Here is a 19,168-nt window from a genome sequence, read left to right on the forward strand (position 1 = left end):
TGTTGCTCGATCGATCGACTAAGGTTGCTGAAGAAGGTGCTCGATCGAGTGAACACATTGCTCGATCGAGTGATATTGATGACGGGAAGCTTGTTCGAGAGCCTGCTAGTGCTCGTTCAAGCGAGGAATTACCAGAAAGGCCTCGTTCGAGAGGTAAGAAGCGTCCAAAGGACACCGAACTTGCTCCGGAAGACACTTTGGAGGCGAGAAACAAGGGACTTGAGATTCCAATCACGGTTCCCTTCCCGAGGCGGCTGCGATCACCAAGATTAATCAACATTTTAGCAAATTTGTTGAGCTTTTGAAGAGTTTGGAAGTTTCCGTGCCGTTCACCTCAATTGCTAACCAAGGTACCCTCTTATTTAAAATTTATGAAAGAGATTTTAGCACGTAAGAGGACCATTAATGATAATGAGACCGTAGCTTTGATCGAGATGGGGTCACCTGTCTCAAAATAAGCTACCTCTTAAGCAATCAGACCCGGGTAGTTTTTCGATCCCTTGTCACATAGGTATGCAATTGATTGATAATGCGCTATGCGATTTAGGCGCTAGCGTAAGTGTTTTACCTTTGTCTCTAGCTAAGAGACTTGGTGTGACAAAACCGAGTTGCACCAACATGATCGTCCCGGATGGCCGACCGTAGTTTATCACGGCCACTAGGTGTAGCGGAAGACGTACCTGTTCGGATCGGGAAGTTCTTTATTCCCGTCGATTTTGTCGTCCTAGATATCCCCGAAGATGTGCACACCCCTATCATTTTAGGGAGACCATTTTTGTCCACCGCCCGTGCGGTGATAGACGCCGGGGAAGACTTTGACCTTCCAGGTAGGGGACGAGGAGCTGACTTTTCATCAGTCCAAGTTCCGGAGGGCTCCCATGCAAGCTCAACCTTGCAATGCCCTTTCTTCTGTTGACCCTATTATTGACACTCCGGATGAAAATTTGGAGAATATTGTCATATTATTGCTAACCCTCCGCCTCTTCGAGAGCAAAAAGGAGGAAAAATCGTCTGTTTTCCTTACTGCAGTGCAGGATGAAGGCAAGAAAGGAGTTGTCAAAGGACGTGGTACAACCATTATCAATCAAACTGAGCAAAGGATGCCAAGGAAGATGACAGAGGGGCGAGAACGAAGACAATTCGAACCTACATAGATTGGAACTATGTTCCTCCTCCTCTCTGCAAACAAACAGAAATTCAAGCTCATGGAAATCAAAGAGGACGGTCGGATCGGCAAGTGACGTCCTCCATCGAAGCCCACGAAGGGGCTACTGAAGGTTAATGGGAATTAAACGGGGAAATGCCCCGTGTAACAAATTGTAATAGATATTCGTTTGAATTTCTTTTGAATTTATTTATTACGTTTTTAATTAGGACAATTAGTTTAGACATTTCTTTAGCTTAGACTGAGACTATAGACTGTGTTTTCTGCGTTTTTGGTATTTTGGGATATGTTTGGTTATGTTTTACGCAGGTTTGGGGAATTGTCACGCATTTCGAGGAAGTAAAGACGGAAATTCAAAGAAGTCTACATGAGGAAGTCCTCGATCGAGTACTTTTGTACTCGATCGAGTGGAAGTTGGTTCGATCGAGCTTGCTGGTTACTCGATCGAGGAAGGCCAAGGACGAACAGGTCGATCGAGAGGACTGTTACTCGATCGAGGAAAAGGGACAAAGAAAAGTCCTCGATCGAGTGATTAAAACCACTCGATCGAGTGAAATGAACAGGGACGACGGGAGTTTTCTTTCTTAAAACTCTTTATTTCCCTAATTTTATTTCATTTCATCCCTAATCCCGTCTAACCTCCCCCTAATTGCGATTCCCATTTCCCCCAAATCCCCAATTTTTGCCCAAAATTATCAAATCCACCACCAACATTCTATCACTAGCACTTAATTCTTCAATAGCCCCTTGTTTTCCCCTTATTTTGTGTTCGTTTTCACGGTTTTCAAAGGGAATTAGGGTTTCGCGGTTTTTCAATCGAAAAATCCGCCTTTGTTGCTTGATTATTTGAAGTTTAATTGCTTCTATAGAATCCTCATCATCAAGTAAGTGTTTCTTTCACACTCTTTGCATTTTATCTTTAATTAATTCGAAATTCTTGAGGTGATTGAATTAGGGTTCGAAAATTCCTTGCCTAGTCGAATTTATTCGATTAAATTGTGTTTATTTGCCCTTGATTAGCTTATTGATGATATTTTCGCAATTCCTCATTGTTTTTGCATATTAAGTTCGAATTTTGCGCGATTTCCGCGATTAGGGTCCCTGTGAGTCGAATGTGTCGACTGTCAGACGGTTTCCCTGTTTCCTTGCTTGCTTAACTTCAGTCCATGCTTACTTAACGCTGTTGTTAACTGCCGTTACCGTCCCCTATCGCCTTTATATGCTGTGAATTATTAGGAATCTCGCGCTGTGAGTGGTTATTCTCGACTGCCCAGAGTCATACATGCCCCCATTTCTGGTTTTCATGCTGTATTAGCCCTTTTGCAGTCACTGCCTTATCATTTTATCACCACTCACATGCTGTTTTTCGAATTTTTGAGGAATTGTTGGTTTTGATTCTTTGTACGTCGATCGTTTCACCAATAGGGCCATCCTTTTTGCTTTGTCACATGTTGGTTAGCGGTTGTTTTAACCACGGTTAGCAGCATCTTCTCTTATTCGTGCCCTTTGAAACTTTGCAGGATGGACGCGAGTTCTTTGCCTTCTACTAGCACGTCCTCCAGCTCGTCCGTAAGCGAGTCCGTGGCCGATGCTGTTGCCACTAGCTCTGCCTTGGTCACCACTGCAGCACCAGTTCTGTTTGTCTCAGCTGCAGGATACCACACCGCACCCAGCTCAGCCGGGAGCTCGGTCGCTTCACCGCCACTACTCCTACTAGGCCTTTCTCTTTCTTTGGATCATGCGGATTCAAGCCCCGTTTCCAAAGCAGCTGGTATGCTTTGCCACCGAGACCACACCAAGAGGCTAGCCGATTAGCCATCACTTCCAGCCCTTCTCGAGGCTGTTGTTACGAGAGAGGGGCGCTCTCACACCTCTACCGAAGATGCCCACGGACGTTTCACTTCGAGGCTCACCGGAAACGGTTAGCCGCCTTACTTCGTTGCCCCCTCTCCTCCACCCGTTTCCTTGCGCGGACTGACTTAGAGACCTTAGGCATTTACGAGGAGGTCTGTAGTTTGTTGAACGGGACGGGTATGTCGGGTTTGATTACCATGCAGGAGGCTACCATTCGTACCCTTACGTACGAGTTCTTTAGCTCCTATTCCTTTGACACCGACTCTTACGTTGTCGACCACTCCAGCTTCCTCGCATTCACTTTCGACTCCGCAATGAGTCGCACCACCGACCTTGGCCGAGTTTGGGCAGGTTTTGGGACTAGTTAGTGACGGTCCCACCGGCCCACCTCGAGACCTCCTTCACCACTTTGGGCTGCTCTTTCTCACACCCCCTTCCGGACACGGAAGGGAGCTCACGTTCACTTACCCGCGCCCGTTATTACTTGCGTCTCGTTAGGAGAGACCATTTTGGGCGCCCGAGCCCAATAACGTGACCAACACTGAGCTAGCGATTCTCGCGGGGTACCTCAACATTGACTACGGTACCCCGTTTGTTCTAAACATTGCCTATCTGGTAGCTCAGCATTGGAACGGAATTGGGACTCGGGTCAAGACCGCAGTTGTCTGTGGCGGGCTAGTGACTAGGATCGCCCGCCACCTTTACCCCACTGACCCTTCACTCACTTCACCTGATGAGATGGCTCACCTTGACCTGGATGCCATGGATGACTTGACCTGGTTCCCAAAGGCGAAGAGGAGTGCGAGGACGTGGAAGATCTGTGGCTCCACGTCTGTTACCTTGCCGTGCTCTACCCTTCCCCCACTTTTACCGCTCTCATCTGCTGTTGAGGGAGCGAGGCCACCTCCACCTACCTACCACCTTACCTTCACCCCCCCTTCTTCTTCTAAGAAGAGGAAGCGGGAGGCCGGAGCTTCTTCTAGCTCTCGGGCTCGGACTCGAGCCCAGTGGGACCGACCCCCACGCCTCGGCCTACACCCACTCGCACTCATACTCCACCTCCACTTGACCCTCCTTCTGGTTCGGTTTTTCCGGCCAATTTTGTCCGCCCTCCTGTCTTAGAGGCGCCCGAGGTCATGGACCAAGGGCGTCGTGATGCCGCGCTTTCGGATCCGGTGTACATTACGAGATGAGACGGGATATGGCTTTGGCTGTATTCCCGCTCTACGAGTTCCACATCCGAGCCCGGCGACCGATTCCAGAGGGGTGGCCGCATCCTTCCTTCTACCGATACCCAGCGGACGGGTACCCTCCACTACCTTCTGACTCAGAGGAGGAGGTGGAGGAGACAGCGATAGCACGAGAGGTGCGATTCTGGCAGCGGAGCGGCGGCACACCGAGCCGCCAGAGAGGAGGAGAGTGACCCTCCGTTCGTACCCGGTCCGGAGGATCAGGCTGGAGATGACGACTGAGTCTCCCCCTTGTTTGTTGCTGGTTTGGGGAGACCGTTTTGTTGAGTCGGAGTACCTGAGAGACGGCGGTGCCGACGACGAGTAGCTCTTGGTCTACTCACTTCCCGCTTTTAAAATTTGGTTTGGGGAAGTTCGTGTTTTGTATGTCCTCTCACTCTTTTTATTTCGTCTCCTTTATTTTTTGATTTTATTGGCTGTATACTCCCATCCCCCATTTTTTTCTCACAGTGTATCTTTGAAGGACAACGAGGGCGTTGTCCGTTTTGGTTTGGGGAGGGTATTGCATCCTTTGAGTCCGATCCGCATTTTTCTTGCATTCACGTTTAATTTTTCAGTTTGCATTTGTTGTTTATCTTCAATGTTTATCTTCAAAAAAATCAAAAATCCAAAAAAATTAGAAAATTTCAAAAAAACTCAAAAATATTCACGTTTATTTTTGCATATAGGTTGAGTCGGAACGGTAGATCTCCGTGATGAAATTGCACTTAACTTGTCAATTCACTTGAGCCTTGCACTTTATTGATGGTTTTTAGCTTTGTCAATACGCATAGTCTACAATTTCTTTCAAATAATAGTCGATCGTTTAGACTTGACTGATAAATTGGCAAACTACTTAAAAATTCTGAGTTTTAGAGCTATAACTGGTGCCATTCATGACCAGTTCATTAGGAATTTTGAGAGTAGTACTCCTTGCATAGCATGTTCGTCTCTTTTGCACATTTATGACATTCAATTTCTCGCCAAATGCACATATTCGGTCTGCGGTTGGTGTCACATGCGAGGAGGGTCTTGCAAAATTTCCCCTTCTTTACATCTTTCACCCATTTAGCTCCACATTGACCAAAACTTGCCTTTTTGACCCATTAGCCACATTCCAAACTAAGCCTGCCTAGTCAAGCTAGTTAGTCTGTCCTTTTGTGGTATGTTTTCCGTTGCAGTTTGGTCCGTAATTCCCGTCTGGAGTTGGTGTTTGTATTAAGGAAGGAGGAAGAGAAAAAAAAAATATATTGAAAAAGAAAAAAAAACAGAGAAACGTGAAAGAAAAGAAGAAGAAGAAAAAAAAAGAAAAGAAAAATGAAAAAAAAACATGATGAGATTCACGTACAAAAAGGAAGAAAAATTTTTTTTTGAAAAAGTTGGACCCTCTTGTCAGAGTTGAGAAGATGTTTGAAGACGTACAATCGACGAGAGGGTTGGTTGTTCCGATTAGTTGTCTCGGACGGTGTTTAAAAAAGGGAACTTTGTGATCGTCTAGCTCCTCCACTCTTATTCTATATTTTTTGAGGAGATTGTGCTTTCAGTCTAGTGAGTTTTGTGCCAAGTGAAGGGCACCTGTGTTTAGTCTTTCAGACAGTTGAGATTCGGATGGTTTATCATGGTCCTGTTAGGAACTAGCTTGACGCTTTTACCTCCACATTTCCATAACTTGTTTTGCCTTTTCTCACCTGAACCTCACTATTCCCATATTATTTGCAAACCCTCGGCCGTGACTTTGGACATTTTTGGTTGGAGTGTGTGCATTAGTACTTGAATTGTCTTTCATTTTTGTTGCATGCATGCTATGTAGGTCGCAGTTAGGCGAGTGACTGTCTTTTCTTCTCTCTTTTACATATAACATTTGCCCTTTGCTTCATGAGAGAAGAGTGACCACGTGAGAGTCCATTCGTTGGTCTTGCAAGGTCGATAGGTCGACTTTATTTCGAATGACTTATAATTCGTTTGCGTATTGATTTGCTAGCTTTAATCGTTGATTTCATTGCATTAAATCGGTTCAAGTAGACAAGTTAAGCTAGCTACGAGTTATCATTTCCGTTCCATTAGTTTAGTTTTGAGTTTACTCGAGGGCGAGTAAAGGTTTGGTTTGGGGAGTTTTGATACGTGCCTAATGTATAGTCTTTTTGGCCTATTTCAGCACGTATTTCTATGCATTTCTATACTATTTTTATAGTATTTTGCCCCGAATTGGCTACTTTGGTGTATTTTGTCCTTTTTATAGGAATGATCGCGAAAGTGGTGGAACCATGCTCCTTTTCGTCCTTTTTGCATGCATTTAGAGGAGACAGGATTGTCCCAGAGTGAGATGTTGCACTTGGAAGCGTCGTTGCACGCATTACGAGGCACTTGGGTGGAGACGTGAGCTGAATTGAAGATCCAAGTGGTCTATCGAGCTGTTTGGTGGTCGATCGAGTGGTTCCCAAGCTCCCCAAGGCTCGATCGAGCTATTCCTTACTCGATCGAGTAAGATGCACATGATCTAGGCCTCGATCGAGTGACCTCGTTGGTCGATCGAGGGCCTTCTCGCCGAGACATTGGTCGATCGAGTGGTTAAGCCTACTCGATCGAGAGGATTTTGACTTCGTGGGCTTAATCAGTCCGTGTTTTATTATTTCCGCATAAACACTTAGGGGTTTTGGCTATTTAACCTATGTTTTACTAGGTTATTGGGGATTCATCATTACTATTGTTTTTACTATCTCTTTTACTATTTTCACATTAGAACTACTGCTACCTTCCTACGTTACTCTTTTCTTCTACTGTTGCTTGCATTTTGGGATTATTTCACTCGGACTCGGTTGTTCTTTACGCCGGAATCGCTTAGATTGTAATCTCCTTTCTTCTTTAATAATAATTAACCTTCTGTTGCTTTCAATTTTTGTTATTGTTATTATTCTTTCTTGCCCTAATTTCTATTATTGAATTTTACTATTATCTCGTTATGTATTCTCACTGGGAATTTACATGTTTAGTTTAACAATAGACATGAGTAGCTAATCTCCCTTCATGTTGGGATTAGGGGATCTGCGGTAGAATAATGACGACGTAGTGAATGAATTAGACGAATTGACATAAGAGACTCTGTCACTATAGCAATATAACTATAATTCTCGACCTAGTTGAGTGCACGCTTCTATGTCACCCATTAATCTGGCTACAATTAATCCTGGATCGAAAGATTGGACTAAATAGGCCTGCTATAAACAGTAGACTACCCTAATGAGGACGAAAGTTAAGTTAGTGGTATTTTAGGGTGGGAAGTGGACCGAAAGGACCTTCTAATATCCGTCTCGCATTAGTTAAATCCGAGTCATTTACTGCTAAGTTGTTGTACTACCGTAGTGAACCGAGTTCCCGACATGTCCCCCTCTTATTGATAGTTTAATTCATTTCTTGCTTTACTGCTCTTGCCTTATTTCTCTTCCTTCAACTCCGTAGTTAGAACCAAAAATTCAATCAACCCCAATTGTTACCATAGGATTAGAAATAGATAGCTGTAGTTGCATTACCTCCCTGAGGATTCGATACTCGACTGCCTCTACTACATTTTTAGTTGAGACCGTTAGGTTTATTTTTGACAGGTACGCGACAGACGTGTCAATCATCTTCTTTGTTTTATTTTATTTAATTTGTTTTACTAATAAACGTAGAAAAACTAATTAAGCGAATAATAATTAGAAAAAGAACAATGACGGAGAAAAACACATGCAAATAAAATAATTAGAGAAAGAACAATAATGACGGAGATGACAAAACCTAAAACCAGAAAGCGATAGATATTTACCTGATAATTAGAGAAAGAAAGAGACGATGACAACAATAGACGGAGATGATAAAGCGACGATGAGAAAGAGACGATGAGAAAGAGTGTGCTTGTGTTTGTGTTTGTGTTTGTGGTTGTGGTTGTAGCTGATTTGTGTTTGTGTGGTATAAGTAATGATCACGGTTATTACACATAAACCCGTTGTCATTAGATAATATATTAACAACGGGTCCTTAGAAAACCGTTGTTAAAAAGTATTAACAACGGGTTTTAATATAACCATTGTAATTACTTTTCACTAATTTTGCGCCAAATTATTAATAACGGTTATAATGTATTACAGAGTAAATTGTTGTTATTAGTTTTTATATTAACAACGGTTGTGCAAGTTTGACCCGTTGTTAAAACCAATAACAACGGTTAACAACACATAACCGTTGTAATTAAGTTTAGTAAAATTCGCGACATCCATTCTGCAACGTCTTTTGGTGATTTTCGTGAATAAGCGTTGTTAAAGGGCCGTTGTGGTTGCCTGGATTTGTAGTAGTGATAATAATAATAATAATAATAATAATAATAATAATAATAATAATAATAATAATAATAATAATAATAATAATAATAATAATAATAATAATAATAATAATAATAATAATAATAATAATAATAATAATAATAATAATAATAATAATAATAATAATAATAATAATAATAATAATAATAATAATAATAATAATAATAATAATAATAATAATAGGTAAATCAGTGTCAACAGCAGGAACATTATGTAAAGGCATCCCTAATTTCTTGCTATCTGAAACGATACTACTCCAATTTCTCGGATTTGACGCCACTTTTTGGGGAATTGAATGAACCTTAGGTAAATCAGTGTCAACAGCAGGAACATTATGAGAAGAATCACAATTAAGAACAGAATTAGGCACATTCAAACTCTCAACAGGTTCCGCCATGAAAACAGAGGATACACTAAGATCCACAGACATTTCAGAATTGACCCCCATAGGTATAGAATTCTTGATAATTGAAGAATTACCACGTTTAGATTTGACGTGAGAAGCAGATTTCGTGAGAGCTTCGACAATTAATTCATTAACAGTAGAATTTCGTGTTGGAGTACAGAATACCTGGGTTTCATCAATCACGCTCGAATCAGCTCCATCCGGCAAGATACCACCTCCAATGGCTTCCCCGTCGTCCGCCAATTGCAGTGGTGCTCTCACCTTCGGTGGTCGTCCCCTTCCTCTTGCCATAGCGCAGAAAAATGGCGAAGAATCGTCGCTTTCCCGAGAGAATTTTCTCTTTCTAAAAACAAGAGAGAGAGAGAGGAACTATTATTATTATGGACTGATGGGATCTTGAGCAAGGTTGCAAGTAAGGTGGGCAAACCCTTGTTTGCTGATCATCCCACAACCAGGAGAACTAGACTCTCTTTTGCTAGGGTTTTGATTGAGGTGGATATTGCCAAGCCTTTGCCTGATACTATCTCTATTAAAACCCCCTTTCATGGTGTTTCTACCCAAAGGGTCACTTATGAGTGGCTTCCCTCTATTGTAAAGGGTGTGGAAAGTTGGGACATGAACTTAGGACTTGCAAAGGGGCAAAGCCAAAAGGTCCTCACAAACCTCCATCTAATGCTGCCAAATCTGCTAAATCTACTAAAGTCTATAAACCAGTCTCTTCTGCCAAGAGCAATGCCATTTCTAAGAATCCTGGCCCAGAATGCATAGGGAGAGGTGGTAGTTCAGCTCAGGATAAGTCACAGCCAGTTCCTTCCCCTATGAGGAAGCTAGCTGTGTCTATTCGACCTTCTGTAAGGCACTCTGGACCCCTGTTGCTAGGCCAAAAACCTCTTAGTTATGGTACTGTTTCTTTCTTTGCAGAAATGCCCCGATACCACCTGTTGTTGCCTTTGGCAGGAGGCCATGGTATAGGTGGTACCTCAACTCCTTTTACTAGGGTATCTGCTGCTTTCTCTGATAGGAGGAGCTCAGGATGTCATGGACTAGGCTTGTCTCCTTTCAGGAAAAAAGCTAATACCATGGTGGAAAGAGTTGTAATGCACTATGGACCCCTTGGCTCTAAGACTCAGTTAGTCAAATTTCATCAGATTTTTACTCAGACTGTTACTACTAACAGATATGAGGTCTTCAGTGAGGTTGATAGAAATAGTTCTGCTGGAGCACTAGAGGATGATGACCCACCTGATAAACTACAATTATGAAGCTCTATGCATGGAATATTCGTGGCCTGAATGATCCTTTGAAACAGGCTGAGGTTAATAATTTTCTTAGAATTAATAGATTAGATGTGTTGGGTATCCTTGAAACTCGAGTTAAGGAACCTCATGCTGCAAGAATTGTCAAAAACCATTTCTCTCAATACAGTATTGTTACCAATTACACTGCTCACTACAATGGGCGCATTTGGTGTCTTTGGAATCCTAGTACTATCCACTTGGATCAGTTCATTATAAATGAGCAATTCATTCATTTTAAATTGAATCACTATGCTTCTGGCAAAAATTGTTGGCTCACTATGGTTTATGGTTTCAATGATGGTGCACAAAGAAGGGCTCTATGGAGTCACTTGGCTGCTTCTTCTACTCTCACTGAGGAATGGCTTCTTTTAGGGGATTTTAATGTTGTAAGGGATCTGTCAGAACGTATTAGTAACATCCCTCCTGATATGAATGATATCTTGGAGTTTAATCAGTGCCTCTTACAAGTCTGGTCTAGATGATCTTACTGGGACTGGAAGTGAGTTTACTTGGACAAACAAGCAAGAAATGGGAACAAGAGTTTGGTCCAAATTGGATAGAGCTCTGGTTAATCATGCTTGGTTGAGAAGCTATCCTAATTCCACGGTTTTCTTCCCCCCTGCAGGGATTTCTGACCATTCTCCTACCCTTGTCACTGCCTTTTCTGAGGTGGTTATCAAGAAAAGGTTTAGTTTTCTGAACTGTTGGACTGAGTCCCCTCTTTTCAATGACATTGTCAAGAATAAATGGAAGGGCATTCATTATGGCACCCCTATGCACATCCTCTTCAGTAAAATGAAAAGTCTTAAGCATGATTTGCTTAGCCTTCATAGAGCTAGTTATACAAACTTGACTGCTCAAGTCAATGAGGCTAGGGATGCTCTTCACAGTTGCCAATCTGCTATGCAATCTGACCCTCTATCAGCTTCTCTAATTCAGAAGGAGCATGATCTCCTGGATACTTTCAGTGCTTTACAGAGAGCTGAGCTAAGTATGCTTCGACAGAAAGCTAAAGTTCATTCTCTCAATCAAGATGACTGTAGTTCAAAATTCTTTTTTGCAAAAATTGTTGAAAGGAACGCTCAGCAAGTGATTGGCTCCATTAAAGACAAAAATGGTTCTCTTAAATCTGGGCCTGATGGAGTTGCTTCTGCTTTTGTGGATTATTATTCCACTCTCTTAGGGCAAGCTACCCCTGTTGAGGCCCTTGATCAGGAGTACATTGCTCAAGGAAACACTATCTCTACTGAGGATTGGCATGCATTGCAGGGCCCTGTCTCTCAGATTGAAATCAAGGATGCTTTATTTAGCATTGGTTCTGATAAAAGTCCTGGACCAGATGGCTTTTCAGCTGAGTTCTTTAAGCATTCTTGGCCAATTATTGAAGGGGATTTCTGTAGGGCTATTGACAGTTTCTTTAAAACTGGTAAGCTCTCTAAACAGGCTAATTCTACCATCATTTCCCTTATTCCTAAGAAGAAAGTAGCATACAGTGTTCTTGATTATAGGCCAATTTCATGTTGCTCTACTGTTTACAAGGTAATTAGTAAAATCCTGGTAAAAAGAATGCAACCTTTCCTCCCTGATCTCATAGGTGGAGAGCAGGCTGCTTTTATTAAGTGGAGGGATATTTTTGAAAATGTGATGCTCTCTCAAGCCTTGGTCAAAGGATATGGCAGGAAATACCTCACTCCCCGTTGTCTTATGAAGGTGGATATTCGCAAAGCTTTTGATACTCTGCAATGGAGTTTTATTGAAAATATGTTGGCAGCTTTCCATTTCCCTGAAATCTTCATTAGATGGATAATGACTTGCATTACTGGTTCTTGGTTTTCTATAAAAGTTAATGGGACTAGTCATGGATTTTTCAAGGGGAAGAGTGGTGTGAGGTAAGGGGATCCTCTTTCCCCTTATCTCTTTGTCTTGAGTATGGAAGTGCTCTCTAGATACTTAAGAGTTATTTGCAAGCAACCTAATGTTTCTTATCACCCCAAATGTACTCAACTGAACCTCACCCATCTCATCTTTGCTGATGATTTAATGATTTTTACTCGGGGAGATATTCCTTCTGTAGCTGCTGTTGTCCAGGTTCTTGATAATTTTGGCAGGCTTTCTGGTCTCAAAGCAAATCCTGATAAGACTTCCATCTATTTTGGAGGTGTGCATCCTGTTGTTCAGTCTGCTATTTTACAGTTCACCAACTTTTCCCATAGTACTTTCCCCTTTAGATACTTGGGGGTCCCCCTCAATGTATCTAGGCTCTGTCTTGATCATTTTGGACCCCTCCTTACTAAGGTTCAGGGGGCAATTCATCATTGGACAACCTCTTTCCTGAGTTATGCTGGGCGTTTGCAGTTGATTAACTCAGTGCTGATGGGACTACAAACTTATTGGTGTTCTACCATTCTTTTGCCTAAGGGGGTAATCAAGTTACTTAATAGATCGAGTAAAAATTTCTTTTGGCAAGTTACCAATGGTTGCAGGCACATGACTATGAAAAGTTGGAAATCTATTTGTTTTCCCTGGATTGAGGGTGGATTTGGTATTAAGGAGCTTCTCTCTTGGAATAGAGCCTTGCTTCTCAGGTGGCTTTGGCAAATTGAGCACTCTGATGGTCTTTGGGCACGTTGGCACATAGTATATGCTCTGAATGGAAGTACTATCTGGACTGTGAAATCTGCTGATAGATTTTCTGAAAGTTTCAGAAGTATACTGGCAGTTAGAGATTTTTGTCTTCAGAAATTTGGGAATCACAATGCTGTACAAGATTTTCTCCACAGTTGTGTGAAGCATGGCAAATTTACTCTAACCACTGCTTATGATGGTGTGCGAGCTCCTGGTACTATTTATAACTGGGCCAAAGCTCTAACTCACCCCATCATTATCCCTGCACACTGGGTTACAACCTCCCTTGCTGCTGAAATGAAATTGGCTACTTCTGACAACATCATCAGGAAGGGATTGATCTTGGTTAACAGATGCTCTTTGTGTAAAAATAATTCTGAAACCCATTCCCATTTATTCTTTCACTGTTCTTATTCTAAGCTGCTATGGGAAGCTCTGTTGAGTTGGATTTCTATTATGAGACCTGCTATGGATTTACAAAGGGAGATTCGATGGAGCCAAAGCCGGAGGCATAGAAGACATTGGAAATACAGTTGGTATGTGTCAAGTCTTACAGTGGCAATCAACCAAATTTGGCATGAAAGAAATCTGCGGATTTTTACAGGGCAGGAACGGCCTGTTAGCATCCTCCTACAAACTATTAAGTATACTGTTGGCATTCGAATGATTGCTCGTGGTCATGGTAGCAGATTGGATGCTTTAGTAGAGTTTGTTCCTAGTTGATTGTGATTTGGAGCCTTGTATTAGGCTTTTAGAGGATAGTTTTTGTAAGTTTACTCCATTTTTTGTTCCCTAAATGGATGAATAAAAATGGAGATATCTTTCTTGCAAAAAAAAAAAAAAAAAAAATTATAATAATAATAAATATAATAATAATAAATATAATAGTAGTAGTAGTAGTAGTAGTAGTAGTAGTAGTAGTAGTAGTAGTAGTAGTAGTAGTAGTAGTAGTAGTAGTAGTAGTAGTAGTAGTAGTAGTAATAATAATAATAATAATAATAATAATAATAATAATAATAATAATAATAATAATAATAATAATAATAATAATAATAATAGCAATAATAGCAATAATAGCAATAATAGCAATAATAGCAATAATAATAATAATAATAATAATAGCAATAATAGCAATAATAGCAATAATAGCAATAATAGCAATAATAATAATAATAATAATAATAATAATAATAATAATAATAATAATAATGATAATAATAATAATAATAATAATAATAATAATAGCAATAATAGCAATAATAGCAATAATAACAATAACAATAACAACAACAACAACAACAATAACAATAACAATAACAATAACAATAACAATAACAATAACAATAACAATAACAATAACAATAACAATAACAATAACAATAACAATAACAATAACAATAACAATAACAATAACAATAACAATAATAATAATAATAATAATAATAATAATAATAATAATAATAATAATAATAATAATAATAATAATAATAATAATAAGGGTAGAGTTCCGGTGAGAACGGGGCTTATCGTGAGAACCGTGAGAATGACTCTCAACCGTCCATCAAATAAGACTCAAGGCGAGATTAGACGCGCTTCTCTTAGAATTTCACGGAAAACAAAAATAAGACCGTACATGTCAAAATATCAAGCCTACGTAACAAAATCAAACCACACGAAACAAAATCAATCGATTTCATCATTAATCCTTCCTTAATTTTTAAATTTTTGTCTTTCGATATCAAATTTAGTGATCTAAAATCGTTTATTCATCATCAATTGCTGTGTTCGAAGCGCAAATCGGAGTCAATTTGTTCAAACTTTTACATTCATCAGCTATTCAGTTATTTCAAGATCAAAACTTTGTAAGGAAAATCGGAATTGATTTCGTCATTCATCTGGAATTATTGTTTTCTACAGTCAATATTGAGGTATGTTCATTCAATGTTATTTAATTCCTTTCTGAATCGTTGTTGAATTGACTTTATGATGATGTTAAAGTTGAATTTAATCAAATTCAACTTAATTTCGGATTTGATTAAATTTATTGTTAAATTAGGGTTTATAGTTTGTTTGTTTGATTTTAGGAGGATGATAAACGCAAATGTACTTTGTGGTGAGAAAAAATGTACTAAAAATAATGAGAAAGGAAAAGTGTGCAATTTGAAGTAACTGAAAAGTAATTTTGCATGTAAAAATAATGTGTTGTGTTGTGCTGTACACGTTTCATAAGGAAATGTCCAATCAGTCTTAGTGAAATGTGCATTATATATAATAAGGATGTGCACGTAATTATTACCTTTTGCAAGTGGTCTTACAACTGTTCAATATGTCAAATGACGGTTTGTAACTTGCTTAAGTGGTGAAAAGACACAACTATTCACATTAATTTGAATATTAATTCTAAATGTACATTATATTAATTATAAAAAAACATGTTCCATTAAATAAATTGTCCACTATCTATATTCATAATTTGCATTTTCTGATAATTAGGTGCAACTAAAATATCATTAAGCACTGTTTGGAAAATCTACATTATATTATATTTAAAGGTACATTAAATTATTTAAAAAACAACATGGAACATTATTTGGAAAATAAATGTGCTTTCAGTTTAATTCAAATGTCCATTACGTATTTTTATAGTGTGCATATACTGTTTTATGCAAGAGATTTAAGTAACATAGATAACTTCACCCAATTTATTAATTACCATGCTAATGTTTGTGGCAGTTGAAAAGACACAACTGTTCACAGAATTTAATCTCTTATACTCAATTAATCCACTATATAAACCCAAGAGTACACAACCACTTTTCCATCCTACCTTCATTTCTAAAACCTTTTCCAATAACCAAAACTTTTAATCTCTTCAGAAAAGTACTTAATTTTCTTTAAAAAAAAAATAATGGACTACTCAAAATACACGATAGTTCCCTACAAGAATGATGCTTACAAACAAAATTTCATGGACCATTATAGGGAATGGAAAGTAAGACAGTTTTCTTCAAAATGGTTTGATGGAGATGACATTCCTGTGGAGATGGATGTACCATCTCACAGTCGTCCTTTACATCCTTTCCTTACTAATCAGGCATTCCTCCGGATTTTTTTTAATCGACTTGGGAGGGTAGAAAAGAGAAACATGGCCATGGTGTGCAAGGGCTGGTCAATGTGGTTCCTTATAGAGACGGAGCCAGAGGTAAAGGAGAGGGATTATTACCGGGGCGCGGTTCACGGAAATGAAAATGGTGTAATAACTATCACAAAGAATTATCGGCTCCTTGAAAGATTCTGCATCTGCACGACTATGTCTAGTCGTGCAGAAATAATTAGACATCACAAAAGACAAGAACGACAATTTTTAAAGCAAAGAGAAGAAGAATATGAAATTGAGGAACAGTCTGGGGATGAGGGTTATTATGACTCCGACTATTAGATTAGTTTAGAAATATGTTGTGTTATCTTGTGTTTATTGTTATTAGATATTATCTTGTGTTTTTTTTTTCAGTATAAGCCTTAGTAGGCTTTACCATTTTGAAAGCCTGAAATGGCTTTTGTAAATATTTTTCTAATATTAATGAAATAATATTATGACTATTTTTTTGTTTAATGTCATTAGCATTCAATACATTATATATATGCTTTATCAAAATGGACAACAATATTTACTATGAACATTAGCAGTAAAATAAATGTTCCTTTAAAGGCATGATAATGGACATTCGCAGGAATACATTATATATGAACCTTTATTTGTACGAAATAAATTGCCAATCTTTGTAGAGCATATTAGAATTGGATTACTGCATTATTGATGCAATAATATTCAATATACTTACTTACTTAACTACTGTTGAACCAGACAATGAGTACAAGTGATGCAACTACGTCTTCTTCTACAAATAACAGCTTTAAAACACCAAGGACAAGAATTGAAACATTAAATGCACTCCAGTACATTCCATTCTGTCCAGAGGAAAAGAAACCTAAAGTAGGACAAGTATTCGAAACGCTAGAATCAGCAGAGTTATTCTACAAAGAATATTGTACAATCTGTGGGTTTACGCCAAGACTTGCAACAACAAAAAGGATTAAAGGCAATGAGTTACCAAACAGTTTTGCATTAAGGAATGTTGTCTGCAATAGGCAAGGTGTAAAGGAAAGTAGGAAAAGGAAGAGGACTGATACTGATACTGATACTGCTGAGAATGATGCAGAATCTGATGTGACAGACATAAGCCATGTGAGGCCGATTACAATAATTGACTGTCGTGCATTAGTGCTGTTTAAATACCAAGAAAATGGAACTTATATTGTTACCAGATTCCATAAAGCGCATAACCATCCACTTGCTTCGCCTGAATCTGCAATATTCTTGAAAGGAAACCGAAAAATGACAGAGGTACATAAGCAATTTGTCACAAAGGTAAAGGTGCTAAAACTAGGTGGTGTGAAAGCCTATAGAGGTTGGAAGGAGCTGTGTGGAGGTTACGACAACATTGGGGCTACAAAGGTTGATTTCAAAAACTTTGTCAGGGACATAAAAACCTACATTTGTAATTTTGATGCACAAATGTTTGTTGAAAATCTTATTGGGAGAAAAGACACATGCAGTTCATTTTACTTTGATTTTATAGTAGATGAAAACAAGTGCCTGGCTGGAGTGTTTTGGGCAGATCTGATCTGCATAAAGAACTACATGCTGTTCGGTGAGGTTTTATCAGCAGATGCTACATATGGAACAAACAAGTACGATATGGTGTTTGTGCCTTTCACTGGAGTTGATCACCATAAAAGGTGCATAACGTTTGGAGCTGGGTTGATAGGTGATGAAAGTATTGAGTGTTATACATGGCTGTTCAAGACATTTTTGGAAGCAATGGACGGGTGCCAACCGAGAATTATAATTACTGATCAGGACAAATCAATGAAGTCGGTAGTCCCGGAAGTGTTTAAGGAGTCAACACACAGACTGTGCATGTGGCACATAATGAAGAAACTAAGAGAGAAAGTCAGTTATCAACTGTTTCAAGATGAGGATTTTAAGACCAGGCTCAATAGGTGTGTTTGGAACAACCAACTTGAGCCTGATGAATTCGAAGAACAATGGAGGAAGATAATGACTGATTATCAACTTGTAGAACACGAGTGGTTTTCAGATTTGTACGATCTCAGGGAACAGTGGATCCCTGCCTATTTTAAAGATGTTTCAATGTCTGGCTTGATGAGGGTTACTTCTAGGTCTGAGAGTGAAAACAGTTTCTTTTGACAGTTCCTCACACCTCATTTGACCCTTGTTGAGTTTTGGGTGTGCTATGAGAGTGCCTTGGAAGCACAAAGACACAAGCAGTCCAAATTGAACAGTGACAACAAACACTCTGAAATCCCATGGAAAACAAAGTCAAACCTTGAAGTCCATGCTTCTGAAATGTACTCGCACAACATTTTCAAACACTTCCAAACAGAATTGGTTGTAGCTTTGTCTGATTGCCGTTTTAAAGATGTGGAGAAGATTGATGAGACAAAAATATATATTCTAACAGACTTGCAGATGCCAAATAAGTCATGGAACGTAGAATATTCACCAGATAACATGGAGATTACTTGTTCCTCTTCTATGTTTCAGAGAATGGGCTTGTTGTGCGAGCACTCGCTTTGGATTCTACACAACCAAGATTTTCGGAAAATACCGAACAAAGACATAATGCAAAGATGGACAAAAGCTGCAATGAGTAAGCCTGTCTTTGATAAAGATGGCAAACTGATAGATGTCTCTCAAAAGTTTTCTGACCGGAAAAGTTTGAGTACTGAGTTGTGGCAAGAGGTTTATTTTTGAATCAGCGTAGCTGAGTGTGATGATAACGACATGCAGCTTTTGATTGAAAAACTGAGAGATATTAGATTGGATATGATTAGTAACAGAAGTGTACCAGCAAAGAAGAACGACAAGATGAAAGAAATAGAAAAGTACGTGGGCTGCAAAATACCTCAGAAGTTGGTGATTCATGTTCCTAAAAAATCTAAAAACAAGGGTAGGACCAAGGGCAAGAGAATTGAATCACAAATGTTAAAAGCCCTAAATAAGAGAGGAAAAGAGAAGAGGTACTGCAAAACATGTGGCCGCCAAGGACACAACTCTAGGACTTGCAAAGAAACAAACCATCTGACAGGTATGTATAATTTGGTTTCTTGTTAAAGCATATTACATTAATGTTAAATAATTATTAAATTAT

At 39.3% G+C, this 19,168-nt stretch overlaps 2 protein-coding genes across 2 annotated transcripts; both read left to right on the plus strand.

Moving 5' to 3' along the window:
- Positions 1-12,236: 12,236 nt before the first annotated feature.
- Positions 12,237-13,655, plus strand: LOC141601688 (uncharacterized). The gene has a single exon (XM_074421982.1). It carries the CDS (start codon positions 12,237-12,239, stop codon positions 13,653-13,655), a length of 1,419 nt encoding a protein of 472 aa, XP_074278083.1.
- Positions 13,656-15,840: 2,185 nt separating this feature from the next.
- Positions 15,841-18,771, plus strand: LOC141601689 (protein FAR1-RELATED SEQUENCE 5-like). The gene is made up of 3 exons (XM_074421984.1): positions 15,841-16,334; positions 17,082-18,165; positions 18,208-18,771. The coding sequence occupies exons 1-3, from the start codon at positions 15,841-15,843 to the stop codon at positions 18,769-18,771; spliced, it is 2,142 nt and encodes a 713-aa protein (XP_074278085.1).
- The last annotated feature ends 397 nt before the right edge of the window (positions 18,772-19,168 follow it).

The sequence above is a fragment of the Silene latifolia genome, chromosome 9 (assembly GCF_048544455.1).
Source record: "Silene latifolia isolate original U9 population chromosome 9, ASM4854445v1, whole genome shotgun sequence".
In the NCBI taxonomy this organism is placed as follows: domain Eukaryota; kingdom Viridiplantae; phylum Streptophyta; class Magnoliopsida; order Caryophyllales; family Caryophyllaceae; genus Silene; species Silene latifolia.